Source organism: Littorina saxatilis, linkage group LG6, assembly GCF_037325665.1.
Source record: "Littorina saxatilis isolate snail1 linkage group LG6, US_GU_Lsax_2.0, whole genome shotgun sequence".
NCBI classification, from domain to species: domain Eukaryota; kingdom Metazoa; phylum Mollusca; class Gastropoda; order Littorinimorpha; family Littorinidae; genus Littorina; species Littorina saxatilis.
Genome location: NC_090250.1, coordinates 30,305,024 through 30,323,267, shown reverse-complemented (window position 1 = coordinate 30,323,267; position 18,244 = coordinate 30,305,024). Strand labels below are relative to the sequence as shown.

Below are 18,244 nucleotides of genomic sequence, written 5' to 3'. Positions count from 1 at the left end.
TACATGAAAAGGGAGGTATCTTGAAAGTCACAGTCCAGCGCGTGTAAACATTTTGGATTCACCATCTCAGATCTGGTTAGGTATTAACAAGGTATAAAATCTTCCTTCCACTTAAAGTTGAACACATATATCCAAAATCAATATTCTCGGTGTTTTCTGCATGTGGAGCATGGAATTTGTTTCTCATTTATTCTCTTAACAGACACTATTAGCAATCAGTTGAATTACTTCATCCGAAAAAGTCTTATTCGGCACAAAAAGCAGTCATGATGTTGATATTTGGAGCGATGTACTTTGCCGATTATAACTGTATTCAGAGGAAGGGCTGTGTCTTTCAGAAAACAGGGAGGCCAAATATACGCTTTACATCTCGTGTCTTTCAGAAGACAGGGAGGCCAGATACTAACGCTTTACATCTCGTGTCTTTCAGAAGACAGGGAGGCGAAGTACTTGCGTTGTACATCACGCTGTGTCTTCCACAAGACAGGGAGGCCAGATACTTACGCTTTACATCACGCTGTGTCTTTCACAAGACAGGGAGGCCAGATACTTACGCTTTACATCACGCTGTGTCTTTCAGAAGACACGGAGGCCAGATACTTACGCTGTACATCACGCTTCACGCCTTCCAGTATCTTCTTGGTTTGTTCCAGCTCTTGCTTGGCCTGGTTCAACTCTTGCTTGGTCTGCTTCAACCCTTGCTGTGTGTTTTGCAGGGTCTGCTTGGTCTGGTCCTGTTCTTGCTTGGTCTGCTTCAAGGTGTTTTGCAGGGTCTGCTTGTCGTGGTCGTGTTCTTGCTGCAGTTGGCTCAGTAGATGCTCAAGCTTGTTTAACCTGTTGGGTTAAAAAAAGAAAAGATGAAGGGTCCATTCCAGAAGCACTATCACCATCACCACACAAAAATACAACAACAATAACAACAACAACAACAACAACAACAACAACAACAACAACAACAACAACAGAACAAACAACAGACAGACAGACAGACAGACAGACAGACAGACAGACAGACAGACAGACAATCGGACAAGTAATACGGACCTTGAGGATATCCGACAGACATACAGACTTAACCCATTATAACTGACAGACAAAACGGAACAGAACTGAACGAAATTAAACTGAACGGAACGACGGCACAAGCTGAAGCAAATGCCCTCAACAAAATGTACGTCAATTTTCATTAATAATCCGTTAGGTAGTTCAGGGCCGGACTAGGGGGGGGGGGGGGGTTATAGGCAGGGGCGGACGAGGGGGGGGGGCACAGGGGGCACGTGCCCCCCCCCCCCCCCGAAAAAAAAGAAAAGAGGAAAGAAAAAGAAAGGAAAAAAAAAAAGAGGAAAGAAAGAAAAAATTAAAAAAATAAAAATATCAGCCAAAAAAAACACCAAAAAAAAATCGAAAGCTGATTCTATGACCATTTCTAAGTTCAAATGGCACCAGATGGCACCATTTTGCTTCTTTGGGCAACCAAATTTTCCGGGGGGGCATGCCCCCGGACCCCCCTAGCAAATTCGGGCGCTTTGCGCCCATCACATTCACTTTTGATTCAAAGTGCCCCCCCCCCCTTACAAAGCAACTGATCCGCCCCTGATAGGGGTTGCGCAACCCCCTCCCCCGGGCATAAGCATGTACATGTACCTCCCAAACGCATTATTTTTTGTGGGAGAGGGAGGGGGGGGGGGTTCATTGCCTAAATTGCCTAACTGTCGAATTTACTTTTTTCGTTCAAGGAGAGGCTTCCTTTCCCTCCAGAAACATCAAACAAGTCGCGTAAGGCGAAAATACAACATTTAGTCAAGTAGCTGTCGAACTCACAGAATGAAACTAAACGCAATGCAACGCAGCAAGACCGTATACTCGTAACATCGTCAGTCCACCGCTCACGGCAAAGGCAGTGAAATTGACAAGAAGAGCGGGGTAGTAGTTGCGCTGAGAACGATAGCACGCTTTTCTGTACCTCTCTTCGTTTTAACTTTCTGAGCGTGTTTTTAATCCAAACATATCATATCTATATGTTTTTGGAATCAGGAACCGACAAGGAATAAGATGAAAGTGTTTTTAAATTGATTTCGAGAATTTAATTTTGATAATAATTTTTATATATTTAATTTTCAGAGCTTGTTTTTAATCCCAATATAACATATTTATATGTTTTTGGAATCAGCAAATGATGGAAAATAAGATGAACGTAAATTTGGATCGTTTTATAAAAGAAATATTTTTTTTACAATTTTCAGATTTTTAATGACCAAAGTCATAAATTAATTTTTAAGCCACCACGCTGAAATGCAATACCGAAGTCCGGGCTTCGTCGAACAATACTTGACCAAAATTTCAACCAATTTGGTTGAAAAATGAGGGCGTGACAGTGCCGCCTCAACTTTCACGAAAAGCCGGATATGACGTCATCAAAGATATTTATCAAAAAAATGAAAAAAACGTATGGGGATATCATACCCAGGAACTTTCATGTCAAATTTCATAAAGATCGGTCCAGTAGTTTGGTCTGAATCCCTCTACACGCACGCACACACACACCCACACACACACATACACACACACGTACACCACGACCCTCGTCTCGATTCCCCCCTCGATGTTAAAACATTTAGTCATAACTTGACTAAATGTAAAAACGTTCAGCTTCAAGGGGCGAAGTCCCCTTGCAACACCCACCATGGGGGCTTCGCCACCTGGACCCCCACCAAGGGGCTTCGCCCCCTGGACACCCATCTGTAACCCCCCCCCCCCCCCCCCCCCGGCCCTGTAGTTTTTGAGCTATGTTTTTCACACTCGTACATACATACACACATACCTAGGGAGACAAACCTCGCCCTCCGCCCTCGTAAAACGGAGATCTAACTCGACTTGTCCACAAAGCACGAGTTATCCGAACGCGCGCAGAAAAATGTGCCTTTACAAACTATAACAAGAAAATTGGTTGCTTAAAATCAACATGGCCGAAGCAATGTTTTCGTAAAAGATGCGGTATTGTACGGGCACATGTTGAATTTGGGTTACATGTGTTGCAGAGTATTTAAGAATCCGTAGGCATAAAAACATGCAAAGAAGAGTGATAGGTCCCTGTTGTGAATATAGTCAAGTGGATAAATTGATTACTTATGTTTCACACTAGTTTTGCTGTTACAGCAGTCCCTCTCATGAACGGACACCCTTGGGCCAGTGCAAACCTGTCCGTATATTGCAGGTGGCCGGCCACGGGAGAGCCCCCCCCCCCCCCCATCACATATGAAACACACCCAGGCACACTGACGGACTGAGTGAGTCTTTGCTACTGGTGAACGAGCTCTACTTGTCCTAAAACAATAAGGTCAAACTACTACAACTTACAACTGAAAGGAAAAAAACTGTCCTGTAAAAATGACGTTAAATCAACGGTGTCAGAAAAAGAGAGATAAAAGAAATCCTCAAATTCCTGAGGAGACAGGCACCCCATGAAAGCAGCCACGAACATACTCACAGAGGCACACATGCTTGTGCAGATACTTTGCAAAAATGTGAATTGAAAACCTGCATATGTGGTAATTTCTTTTTTTGTGTGTGGCTTTATTGAATACTTCAGGCAGTGACTTTTCCCTGTCCAGTTTTCTCTTTTGTCTCTCTTACCCCTCGCTTACCCACCACCACCCCCTTACCCTTCACTCCCTTTACCCAGCCCCGACAGCACAAATTTGTAATCTGCAAGGCAGAGTACACATTTTCTAAAAGGAAGACTACTCCTCCTCAATTATATCCAGAGATCTTCAAGCTGTCTCCACCAAAAGCCAAGTGGTCGAGTCTCATACCCCCTTTCCACACAACCGTTCTAGGTCCCGTTCCCGTACCGACCAAGGAACGGTGCGGGCACGGGAGGGGTCGGGACAGAACCGCAATGAACGTAACTGATCGTTAACGGAACTGCTTTGAACAGTAGGGTCGGTAGAGACGGCTGAGTTTGGGCTGCATGTTCAAAATTGTTAGCCGTTCCCCTCCCGATCAGAATGGAACCTCAACCCATCGGTAACGGAACGCTTGGATCGTTAAAGGAACTTAAAACAACGGTAACGCAACGGTAGCGCTCTCACACACTGAGTTGTCATATCCGCATTCCACACATCCGTTCTAGGTCCCGTTCCCTTACCGACCAAGGACGGCTGCCACTATGGTCAGACGCTGCTGAGAGATGAAAACAAGTCGCGTAAGGCGAAAATACAACATTTAGTCAAGCTGTCGAACTCACAGAATGAAACTGAAGGCAATGCCATTTTTCAGCAAGACCGTATACTCGTAGCATCGCCAGTCCACCGCTCGTGGCAAGGCAGTGAAATTGACAAGAAGAGCGGGGTAGTAGTTGCGCTGAGAAGGATAGCACGCTTTTCTGTACCTCTCTTCGTTTTAACTTTCTGAGTGTGTTTTTAATCCAAACATATCATATCTATATGTTTTTGGAATCAGGAACCGATAAGGAATAAGATGAAAGTGTTTTTAAATTGATTTCAAAAAATTAATTTTGATAATAATTTTTATATTTTTAATTTTCAGAGCTTGTTTTTAATCCAAATATAACATATTTATATGCTTTTGGAATCAGAAAATGATGAAGAATAAGATAAACGTAAATTTGGATCGTTTTAAATTTTTTTTTTTTACAATTTTCAGATTTTTAATGACCAAAGTCATTAATTATTTTTTAAGCCACCCAGCTGAAATGCAATACCGAAGTCCGGCCTTCGTCGAAGATTGCTTGGCCAAAATTTCAATCAATTTGGTTGAAAAATGAGAGCGTGACAGTGCCGCCTCAACTTTCACGAAAAGCTGGATATGACGTCATCAAAGACATTTATCAAAAAAATGAAAAAAACGTCTGGAGATACCATACTCAGGATCTCTCATGTCAAGTTTCATAAAGATCGGTCCAGTAGTTTTCTCTGAATCGCTCTACACACACACACACACACACACACACACACACACACACACACACACAGACACACACACACACACACACACATACACCATATGACCCTCGTCTCGATTCCCCCCTCTACGTTAAAACATTTAGTCAAAACTTGACTAAATGTAAAAACCGGCGGTTCCATTGTTGTGGCAGCATTCCTTGGTTGGTACGGGAACGGGACAAAGAACGGTTGTGTGGAATGGGGGTATAACTTTTGACACCGACAAACTGAAGAATGAACAGATCTATGAGGTAACCGTCTTAATGGTCCAGGCTCAGGAAACAAAGAGTATATTGGGGCGATTGTAGCTTCCCTTCTTCGTGTCCAATAGACAAGGACAATAAATAATAGAGCATAGTGCAATTTCATGTTGGCATCTTCTCCACTGAAAGCTATAACCCAAAGACTGAAGACCAAAGTGCTTTACCGCACTTCTGACCCGAATCACCCCCCTCCTGCCAGGTACATGTGCACTCACGTTAACCTCTGCTTTGAACTGTGTGCCAGAAGTAGGATGAGAGAGAGAGAGAGAGAGAGAGAGAGAGAGAGAGAGAGTGAGAGAGAGAGAGAGACACACACACACACACACACACACACACACACACACACACACACACACACACACAGACAAAGACAGACATAGAAAGACAAGAGCGGAGAGACTCAGAGGGAGACACAGACAAAGACATACATACAGGGAGAGAGAGAGAGAGAAACAAAATACTGTAACTGATCTCGTGAGAACGGTAACAAAACGAGACATGTCACCTCTCCGGGTGCATTGCAATAGATGACCGGTCCTGCGGCCATCAAAAATCAATGTGTGCTAAGAGATTTATAGAGCAAATCTCGAAAATTATTATTAAACCGAGCGTAACGAGCCCAGTTCAATAGTTCAATTTCTCGAATTGCTGTATAAATCTCTTAGCGCACTATTATTTTCTTCAATACTTATCTGGGGAAATGATACAGATCTAGATTATCAAGACATTTGTTCGAAGTGGATATTACCTGGGTTGGGTTTTTATGTTCAAGCTTTTAAGTGACTTCAAAGTGCTCGGGATGAGGGTGACAGACAGACAGACAGACAGACAGACAGACAGACTGCACCGACAGACAACGAATATGGACCGAAAGGCGTCGATCGTAGGGTGACGGGGTTTAACTGAAGGGTGACAGACAGACAGGCAAACAGACAGACAGACAAACAGACAGGCAGACAGACTGACAGACAGACAGACAGACAGGAAAACACACAGACAGGCAGACAGGCTGACAGACAGACAGACAGGCAGGCAAACAGACAGAAAAACAGACAGACTGACAGACAGACAGACGGGCAAACAGACAGGCAGACTGACAGACAGACAGACAGACGGGCAGACAGACAGGCAGACTGACATACAGACAGACAGACGGGCAAACAGACAGACAGACAGGCAGACAGACAGACAAACAGACAGGCAGACAGATAAGCAGACAGGCAAACAGACAGACAGACAGGCAGGCAGACAGACAGGCAGATAGGCAGATAGACAGACAGACAGACAGACAGACAGACAATACATGGACCTGATATCGTCGGCCTGCATAGTGACGGTGTCGGAATAAAGGGTGCCAGACAGACAGACAGACAGACAAACAGACAGATAGACAGACAGACAGACAGACAGACAGGCAGACAGACAGACAGACAGACAGACAGACCGTTAATGGACCTGATATCGTCGGCCTGCATAGTGACGGTGTCGGAATGGAGGGTGCCAGACAGACAGACAGACAGACAGACAGACAGACAGACAAACAGACAACCAGTATTGACCGGATATCGTCGGCCTGCATAGTGACAATTGGAATGGAGGATGACAGACAGACGGACGGACGGACGGACGGACGGTCAGACAACCAATATTGACCTGATATCGTTGGCTTTAACGTCGACGACATTGGACCGGAGATCGGCGTCCTGACACAAGTTTTTCGCTGGCAGCTGGCAGCGGTATCGTCCAACCGTGGTACCGCCTGGATCTAGCGGGTAGATGTACTCGTGGTCATTGTGGGCAGCAATCGACACGGACTGTCCGTCAGGCGTCTGGCGAAGCACACACATCGTCACATCGGTTAAAAGCATAGTCATAGGAGAGACGGGTTTATCCCACGTATCAGCCTGTCCAGATCTGAGATTGTGAGAGGAATCGCTTACACGGGAAGGGATGTCCCTTTTAACCAAGCAAATATTTAAATGAACAATAACTCAAAGGCACTCATCTCGGCTCACCATCTCATATTTGGCCAGGCTTTGACATGCGATAAGACCTTCCCTCCACTTGGTCACATAACAAAATTGAACTTCCTGGGTGCCAACTGTGTAAACGGGTATTTTGTGTTGCGAATTAAAAATCCACTGGTCGTACATGTATTTTAAAAATGGTCTGTCTGTCTGTCTGTCTGGAGTCTCCGGTCAGTACGACGGTTAAGTGGCAAAAACAGCTCAGTTTCTCAAATGCGTCCGCATGTGCGAATGGAAGCCAACCCTGGAGGCACAGCGTCTCCGGCATAGTATACAATTATGCCGTAAGGGTGTGTATCATCAGTACCAGCTTTTCTATGTTGACTTTGTTTTTACTTTTTCTGGGGTTTTCGCTACTATTTTTGCTTCAAAGGTCTTCGATCGGTCCTTTTTTTTCAAAGACGTCTCCAAAGGGGCGTGTCCTGGGACTGAACTTCCCTTTTTGCGATGTCAAGCTCACAGGCTTTTAGGTTTTCCTTCAAGCTGTCTTTGAATCGTTTGCAGGGGCATCCTGTTTCCCGGTGGCCTTCTCTGAACTGAATCTAGATTGACATCTTGGGGATTCTGTTATCTTCCACGCGGGACAGGTGGCCCGCACAGCGTGGCTGGCTTTGGATGACCAAGCATTATATGCTAGCATATACACTATATATATATTATGTTAGAATATAAGCATTATATACTCGTATGAGACTTTTCTCTTGGTGCAGATTTTGTCTGCGAGGTATTCTTGGCGTCTCTTTTGGGGGAGCTCGAGGAGCTCAAGGAGTTCTGGATCATTCTCGTCAAACCAGTCTCTGTGGCTGCGCTGTATACAAGCAAGGGTGTCTACAGCTGCAGGCGGGGGGGGGGGGGGGGGGGAGGAGGAGGAGGATGAAGGCCTGTGACAGGACGTCACGCTCGCTAAAGGAACTAGATGTGCAACCAATAGCCTCTCCTTTTCCCGGTGCAGTGATCGCCGCTGGTCTTCTACCCAGCAAGCCAGACACCAGGTCCCCTACAATGGCCGCTCCTACGCAATTGTGTTCACAGCAGCACCTTCTCGAGGTGCCTCTTGTTTTTCATTAAAAAAAGATTGATTTATCAATAACCTCCCACTTTGTGTAGAGAACACCAAGGCTGTTCATGTTTGGTATGTGACCAAGCGAAAGGATGGTCTTATGACACGTTAAAACCTAGCCAGGCCTGAGACAGTTGACACACCTCTGTCACGAAAGCGGCCATACCTGAGAGTGGTGAAGATGACATACCAAGTTCAAGTTTTATTAGTCCATGACCCATGGGGGCATTTCCAACAATAAATACAATCAATACAATCATGATATATGCTAATATAGTAAATAAAAAAAATAAAAAAATAATAAACAAGAGGCGAAGCCTTCAAGGCTCCCGTAAGAAATCGACAAACAGTAACACAAACTCAATCACTCCGTCACACATACACGCACACAGTAAGCATAGACTCAGTGCAAGAGTGGGAGACGCTAGATCTAGATCTGTCTGTCTGTTGCCTACTTACGGGGACACGACTGCCACTGAGATCGACACTGCCCTTTTGACAGCGCTTCCTCGCGCAGACACTGAAAACACGCTGTGCAGATCAACCTGTAGGAAATCTCCTTTGGTATCTTCTTTATCTATTTTTTCTGGAGCCGCTACGAAACCGAACAATGTGAAATCGTCTTCCCCGAATCGGCGAATGCAGCTCGGTTAGAACTGAGAAGTGAATCTATACCACAATGCTTCACGTGATCTGACCCAACCTTGACCCCTGACCTGGTCTACATACCACACACAACACAAACCAGTCACCTGTTTTTACCCCCCCAAAACTCACCACCACCCGTTTTCTTTGGATACACACTTTATCTACATACGTGCCGACGAAATGTTGATCATTGCTTCAATACTTTGAAGCTGTTGCTTGGATAATAACCCGGTAAAATTAGTATTTGGGTGTTCAGCCAGTCTTTCTTACAAACAGACACACACATACACACACCCACACACGTGCATGCATGCACGCACTCACACAGGCTCACACACACACACACACACACACACACACACACACACACAGTGACTCACACAGATCTCATACATACAAAACTCATACACACATAGACAGACGGACACACACACCTTTACAAACAAACACACATACACACACACATACACACAAACTCATGCACACACACACACACGTACACATACACACACACACACTCTCTCTCTCAGTCTCTCTTTCTTACACACACACACACCACACACACACACCCACACACACACACGAGTACACATACACAAACAGTAACAATAACACATGTGCACAAAATGAACACACACACACACACACATAGTCCTTGCGGCAGGGCAATAACCCCTTGAAAAATACCTCGGAAAATGTTTTAATGGTTTTGGGTAGTTTAACTCCTGAAGTTTACAAATCCGCAGGATGACATCTTTAAATCCTTGGGCAAATTGAGATAAAATTAATTATAGAAAAATTAGCAAATGTTGATTTTTTTTGTTTTGACACAAAAGGCATTCCATAGAAAAAAGGGCTAGAATGGCGTCATAACTTCATGACGTCGGGAAAACGTAATGAGTAATATGACGACACGTACAGTATGGCCTGTAGTGTTGTCCGTGTCCGTACTTGAGCTCCTCTTCCAAGACAAAAAACAAAGGCATTTGACGTGTTTCATTCTGCTAAATGGAAACAATTTACACATGAGTGTGCATGGAATTACATCCAGGCTGAGAAGATGTGAAACCTGTGTTATTCGTGGACTTGCGATTAGTGCGTATGGTGTTCCAAAGCACAGGTTTCACTGTCGAAGATAAAACTTGTAAATTGATCTTACAAAATGGCGGGCGATGATCAAAGAACATCGTGAGAGACTAGTTTTCTCCGATTTGATTGTTTACCAGACGATAGAGCTAATTTAGATGGAAGCGTATGCCATCTGGTGACAGCTGTTCATTAACCAGTGTGTTCGTAGGAGTGCTTGATTTCTCTGCAGAAGATCCATGCGTGAAAATCAGTGAAGTCTTTCAGCAAATGTCGCAGTTTGTAAGCGAGTGCTACAGGTGCACAATCTCAAACAACATATCGCGTGAGAGATATGAAACCTGGCTAGCTAGAACCTCCAAGCACCAGTCCACATAAATCAAAAACTACCGCCCACATCAGCCCATTTCTGAACGTCCATCTGAAAAGGGCTGTAATTGCAATTCTACGGGGATCTTCCAAATCTTGATCCAGTTGACTTTGGGTGGTTGTAGGATGGGCAGAAAACCGCCTGGAGTAGAACCTACACCAACTGAAGTCATGCTAATTTTGAAGTGTGGCTGTGGAGAAATTTACCATGTGCAACAGCATGCTGTGGTTGCGCAGTCGGTCAATATGCGTGTGCCATCTTATGTCGATGTCTACTCCTTGGAAATTGCACAAATCCGCACTGGTCATCCATCGTAGTCATCCGCACTGGGCATGTGCAACAGTCACCTTCACCGGTCACCCGCACTGGTCATCTGGATCGGTCATCCAAACTGGTCATCCTTTGCGGTCATCTGCACTGGTCATCCTTTTGTGATCATCCGCATCGGTCATCCGCACTATTCATCCTTCATGATCATCTGCACTGGTCATCCGCACAGGTCATCCTTCATGATCATCTGCACTGGTCATCTGCACTAGTCATCGTTCATGATAATCTGCACCGGTCATCCGCACTAATCATCCGCACTAGTAATTTTTCATGATCATCTGCATTGGACATCCGCACCGGTAATCCGCACTGGTCATCTGCACTGGTCATCCTTCATGGTCATCTGCACAGGTCATCCACACTGGTCATCCGCACTGGCAATTCTCACCGGTCACCCGTACTGGTAATCTACATGCCATCCAGCGTAATCATCGGGCGTTGTCATTTATTGGTCATCACGCATAGTCATCCGCTACCATTTCGGCAATTGAAAAAAGGATCGATGGTGGCTGCCCTCAAACTGAAAACTCACTGCATGACCATGTAATCTTGTGTGGTAAACCAGCGTGGTCCTCCCGCCTGGTCATCTGGAGTGGTAAACTACACATCATCCTGTGTGGTCATCGGCGAGGTAAAGTGCATACTAACCAGTATCCCTGGTTCGTCGCCATGACCTTTACGTTATGAGATAGAGGTCTTTTGTATGTGAGACATGGTACATCAGGTTTAGCCTCTTGACATGACGCCTAATACACCTCCTCGGGGCGTCACTAACTGACACAACACTGTGTATATGGTGTCAAAAGGGATTTCATATGCCGAATCGCTTGGCGCTGTGACACCTTACAAGGCCTTTCGTCTGATGTATACATTCCTCACCTGACTAGATCTTCGATCACAAGATAACTTTAAGTTATTCTGGGTATTACAGCCACTTTTCCAGGATTTAAGTTGTTATCTGCTTGCTCACCGACCAAGTCACTCATTGATCGATTCTGGAACCCACCAGGATGGTAGGGTCACTTCAACGACGAGCGCTTCATAAGCGGTCTCCACCTCTGGCGGCTGTGAGCAATTTTTGGGAAGATGCAAAACATTTCCCAATCCACTCTGTAATGATATCTGTCCCTCTGTTCATTTGTCTTCAATATCTTCTCTTTCCGCGCACCATACCCTGTAAGATGGTCTTGGAGAGCCCGCCTGTTCTTGTTACATGGCCATACAATCTCAGCTTCGTCTTCTTGACAGTGATCTGTGTAGTGATGCACGTGCTAAGTGATGGTTTTGCAGACATTAAAATATATGACCTTGAAATTGTTTGACCTTGAAAACGTGTGACCTTCAGTGTTGGTGAACGTTTTTATTCATGGCAAGTTTTAAGAAGATGAACACATTTCGTCATTTTATCTTCAAAAATAGTATAATCCTTTATCATTTGAATGAACATTTGACATTCATATGACCTTGAAATGCGATGAAGGTCAAGCAAAGTGCAACAGTAATCAAAGCCCACAACACATATAAGCTTAAACCATTAGCTGTAACTGAAAAAATATATTGCTAAAACTAACTATATCATCATGCTCCGTTAACCAGTTTTAACGGTCCCTCAACAGACTAGCCATTCAGATTATATAGTGTCTGCTAATCATGTAACTGTTGTTATGCATATTAACTCCCGTTTTATCTCCCGGAAAACATAAATAAATACAGTTCTGCTAGTTTATAGCATGCAGTTTCGACTATTTTGCAGTCTGGAATCCATCTTGTCCGCCATCTTGAATACATCAAAATGCCCAAGGATGACAGGGTGTCATCCGTCGGATCTGTAATCTACAGACATCACAGAGTTCAAAACAGTCAAAACATTCTCCGAGGTATTTTTTGAGGGGTTAAGGTCAAAATCGGGAAATGACGACCTGACTAACACACACACACCGCGCGAGAGAGAAAGACTACAGGGAGGCATGACGTCATGATGCATTAATTGACGTCAAACACTTTTGACCGTGACGTAATCTTCTTATGCGAGTCTTGGATAACCACACACACATAGACTCGGAAATGTTAAAGTTTCTATCACACACACACACACACGCACAGACAGACAAAGTTTAGCATCGCATAGGCTACACTTACGTGAGCCAAAAACTGTTACAAATTCTATCAATTACCTCAATCGTGGGGTGGACAGTTGGCACACCTCTGTGACGAAAGCGGCCATACCTGATAGTGGTGTAGATGACATACCTCAATCGTCGGGTGGGCAGTTAGCACACCTATGTGGCGAAAGCGGCCATACCTGATAGTGGTGTTGATGACATACCTCAATCGTGGGGTGGACAGTTGGCACACCTCTGTGACGAAAGCGGCCATACCTGAGAGTGGTGTAGATGACATACCTCAATCGTGGGGTGGACAGTTGGCACACCTCTGTGACGAAAGCGGCCATACCTGATAGTGGTGTGGATGACACCTCAATCGTGGGGTGGACAGTTGGCACACCTCTGTGACGAAAGCGGCCAAACCTGAGAGTGGTGTAGATTGCATACCTCAATCGTGGGGTGGACAGTTGGCACACCTCTGTGACGAAAGCGGCCATATCTATAATAGTGGTGTAGATGACATACCTCAATCGTGGGGTGGACAGTTGGCACACCTCTGTGGCGAAAGCGGCCATACCTGAGAGTGGTGTAGATTACATACCTCAACCGTGGGGTGGACATTTGGCACACCTCTGTGACAAAAGCGGCCATACCTGAGAGTGGTGTCGATGACATACCTCAATCGTGGGGTGGACAGTTGGCTCACTGACGAAAGCGGCCATACCTGAGAGGGGTGTAGATTACATACCTCAATCGTGGGGTGGACAGTTGGCACACCTCTGTGACGAAAGCGGCCATACCTGATAGTGGTGTAGATTACATACCTCAATCGTGGGGTGGACAGTTGGCACACCTCTGTGACTAAAGCGGCCATACCTGATAGTGGTGCAGATGACATACCTCAATCGTGGGGTGGACAGTTGGCACACCTCTGTGGCGAAAGCGGCCATGTCTGAGAGTGGTGTAGATTACATACCTCAATCGTGGGGTGGACAGTTGGCACACCTCTGTGACGAAAGCGGCCATACCTGATAGTGGTGTCGGTGACATACCTCAATCGTGGGGTGGACAGTTGGCTCACTGACGAAAGCGGCCATACCTGAGAGGGGTGTAGATTACATACCTCAATCGTGGGGTGGACAGTTGGCACACCTCTGTGACGAAAGCGGCCATACCTGATAGTGGTGTAGATTACATACCTCAATCGTGGGGTGGACAGTTGGCACACCTCTGTGATGAAAGCGGCCATACCTGAGAGTGGTGTAGATGGCATACCTCAATCGTCGGGTGGACAGTTGGCACACCTCTGTGATGAAAGCGGCCATACCTGAGAGTGGTGTTGATGACATACCTCAATCATAGGGTGGACAGTTGGCACACCACTGTGACGAAAGCGGCCATACCTGAGAGTGGTGTAGATTACATAGTCAATCGTCGGGTGGACAGTTGGCACACCTCTGTGATGAAAGCGGTCATACCTGAGATCGGTGTAGATGACATACCTCAATCATGGGGTGGACAGTTGGCACACCTCTGTGACGAAAGCGGCCATACCTGATAGTGGTGTAGATGACATTCCTCAATCGTGGGGTGAACAGTTGGCACACCTCTGTGACGAAAGCGGCCATACCTGAGAGTGGTGTAGATTACATAGTCAATCGTGCGGTGGACAGTTGGCACACCTCTGTGACGAAAGCGGCCATACCTGAGAGTGGTGTAGATTACATACCTCAATCGTGGGGTGAACAGTTGGCACACCTCTGTGGCGAAAGCGGCCATACCTGATAGTGGTGTAGATGACATACCTCAATCGTGGGGTGCACAGTTGGCACACCTCTGTGACGAAAGCGGCCATACCTGATAGTGGTGTAGATGACATACCTCAATCGTGGGGTGGACAGTTTGCACACCTCTGTGACGAAAGCGGCCATACCTGATAGTGGTGTAGATGACATACCTCAATCGTGGGGTGGACAGTTGGCACACCTCTGTGACGAAAGCGGCCATACCTGATAGTGGTGTAGATGACATACCTCAATCGTGGGGTGGACAGTTGGCACACCTCTGTGATGAAAGCGGCCATACCTGAGAGTGGTGTAGATGACATACCTCAATCGTCGGGTGGACAGTTGACACACCTCTGTGATGAAAGCGGCCATACCTGAGAGTGGTGTAGATGACATACCTCAATCGTCGGGTGGACAGTTGGCACACCTCTGTGATGAAAGCGGCCATACCTGAGAGTGGTGTAGATGACATACCTCAATCATGGGGTGGACAGTTGGCACACCTCTGTGACGAAAGCGGCCATACCTGATAGTGGTGTAGATGACATACCTCAATCGTCGGGTGGACAGTTGGCACACCTCTGTGACGAAAGCGGCCATACCTGATAGTGGTGTAGATGACATACCTCAATCGTGGGGTGGACAGTTGGCACACCTCTGTGATGAAAGCGGCCATACCTGATAGTGGTGTAGATGACATACCTCAATCGTGGGGTGGACAGTTGGCACACCTCTGTGATGAAAGCGGCCATACCTGAGAGTGGTGTAGATGACATACCTCAATCGTCGGGTGGACAGTTGACACACCTCTGTGATGAAAGCGGCCATACCTGAGAGTGGTGTAGATGACATACCTCAATCGTCGGGTGGACAGTTGGCACACCTCTGTGATGAAAGCGGTCATACCTGAGATTGGTGTAGATGACATACCTCAATCATGGGGTGGACAGTTGGCACACCTCTGTGACGAAAGCGGCCATACCTGATAGTGGTGTAGATGACATACCTCAATCGTGGGGTGGACAGTTGGCACACCTCTGTGATGAAAGCGGCCATACCTGAGGGTTGTGTAGATGACATACCTCAATCGTCGGGTGGACAGTTGACACACCTCTGTGATGAAAGCGGCCATGTCTGAGAGTGGTGTAGATGACATACCTCAATCGTCGGGTGGGCAGTTAGCACACCTCTGTGACGAAAGCGGCCATACCTGATAGTGGTGTAGATGACATACCTCAATCGTGGGGTGGACAGTTGGCACACCTCTGTGATGAAAGCGGCCATACCTGAGAGTGGTGTAGATGACATACCTCAATCGTCGGGTGGACAGTTGGCACACCTCTGTGATGAAAGCGGCCATACCTGAGAGTGGTGTAGATGACATACCTCAATCGTCGGGTGGACAGTTGGCACACCTCTGTGACGAAAGCGGCCATACCTGATAGTGGTGTAGATGACATACCTCAATCGTGGGGTGGACAGTTGGCACACCTCTGTGATGAAAGCGGCCATACCTGAGGGTTGTGTAGATGACATACCTCAATCGTCGGGTGGACAGTTGACACACCTCTGTGATGAAAGCGGCCATGTCTGAGAGTGGTGTAGATGACATACCTCAATCGTCGGGTGGACAGTTGGCACACCTCTGTGATGAAAGCGGCCACACCTGATAGTGGTGTAGATGACATACCTCAATCGTCGGGTGGACAGTTGGCACACCTCTGTGATGAAAGCGGCCATACCTGATAGTGGTGTAGATGACATACCTCAATCGTGGGGTGGACAGTTGGCACACCTCTGTGACGAAAGCGGCCATACCTGATAGTGGTGTAGATGACATTCCTCAATCGTGGGGTGAACAGTTGGCACACCTCTGTGACGAAAGCGGCCATACCTGATAGTGGTGTAGATGACATACCTCAATCGTGGGGTGGACAGTTGGCACACCTCTGTGATGAAAGCGGCCATACCTGATAGTGGTGTAGATGACATACCTCAATCGTGGGGTGGACAGTTGGCACACCTCTGTGATGAAAGCGGCCATACCTGAGGGTTGTGTAGATGACATACCTCAATCGTGGGGTGGACAGTTGATCGACACACCTCTGTGATGAAAGCGGCCATACCTGAGGGTTGTGTAGATGACATACCTCAATCGTGGGGTGGACAGTTGACACACCTCTGTGATGAAAGCGACCATACCTGAGAGTGGTGTAGATGACATACCTCAATCGTAGGGTGGACAGTTGGCACACCTCTGGGACGAAAGCGGCCATACCTGAGAGTGGTGTAGATGACATACCTCAATCGTCGGGTGGACAGTTAGCACACCTCTGTGATGAAAGCGGCCACACCTGATAGTGGTGTAGATGACATACCTCAATCATGGGGTGGACAGTAGGAACACCTCTGTGATGAAAGTGACCACACCTGAGAGTGGCGTAGGAAACACCTGTCTCCGTCTGGTAGGGAGTGTAGTCCACCTCCAGGGTCAGCTTCTCGTTTTCTACATCCGGGGCAACTGTTCAGAAAATAAACAGAGATTAATTGTGTTGTTGCTGAGGCTGAGACAGTTGCCTCGTCTTTGACCGAATGTGCAAATAAAATAGATTGATACATTTTTTAATCAACTTTGCTATAGGGGAGACAAGTGTTATGAATGACTGGGTGTGCAACGCTTCATAGATATATATACAGACTGGAATGACTGGGTGTGCAACGCTACATGGATATATAGTATACAGACTGGAATGACTGGGTGTGCAACGCTACATAGATATATAGTATACAGACTGGAATGACTGGGTGTGCAACACTACATGGACCGCAACACGGTGGCCTAGTGGTAAGGCGTCCGCCCAGTGAGCGGGAGGTCGTGGGTTCGAACCCCGGCCGGGTCATACCTAAGACTTTAAAATTGGAAATCTAGTGGCTGCTCTGCCTGGCGTCTGGCATTATGGGGTTAGTGCTAGGACTGGTTGGTCCGGTGTCAGAATAATGTGACTGGGTGAGACATGAAGCCTGAAATAAAGCGCTTTTTGTCATGGTTCCCCTCAAAATGGACGCAAAATCCTCTCGTTTTCTACTGCTCATGCGCTCAACACCTGCATCAGTAGGAATGACATAACACAAGAAATACGCCAAATAGCAAAACAAAACAACCTGTTCTGGATAGATCAATGATCTTTCTTTTTTTTCGTATGTAAAAGTTGCCTAGCTGTGCCTATACTGAATTTTTTTCGATTTTTTAATTGGTACCTGACGTTATTGTCAGGTCGATTTGGGGGGTACCCTTACTTCGGTGGCGGTCATGTGATACTTGAAACAGACATCTTTGATCCAAAAAATGTGTAAGGTAGCCAAGTGAAGGGCCTTTAATGGCCTTTGAATAAAATGACACGAGAATGAATGTTTTAGTTGGGGTACGAAAATGGGTACAATAATATTTTTGCTCAGTTCATATTAGTGGCTTTTAACAAAACCTTGTAAACAAAAAATTCCCAGTCTGCTCAGGAAGCAGCCAGGATGTTGTTTTGGGTCTGTGTTGAAGCGGAGGAACGGTCTTATTCCTTCGGTAAGAGTCTGACCAGATCTCAGATGGTAA

The 18,244-nt window shown here is 46.2% G+C and overlaps 1 protein-coding gene across 1 annotated transcript in view; it reads right to left on the bottom strand.

The window, feature by feature from the left end:
- Window positions 1-542: 542 nt before the first annotated feature.
- Window positions 543-18,244, bottom strand: part of LOC138968161 (uncharacterized) — a 20,876-nt gene continuing 3,174 nt past the window's right edge. Inside the window, exons 4-6 of the mRNA XM_070340722.1 lie at window positions 17,019-17,161; window positions 6,881-7,056; window positions 543-834 (exon numbers count right to left, since the gene is read on the bottom strand). Of these exons, the coding sequence (XP_070196823.1) occupies window positions 558-834; window positions 6,881-7,056; window positions 17,019-17,161 (596 nt within the window). The 3' untranslated portion in view covers window positions 543-557. The remainder of the gene's footprint in view (window positions 835-6,880; window positions 7,057-17,018; window positions 17,162-18,244) is intronic.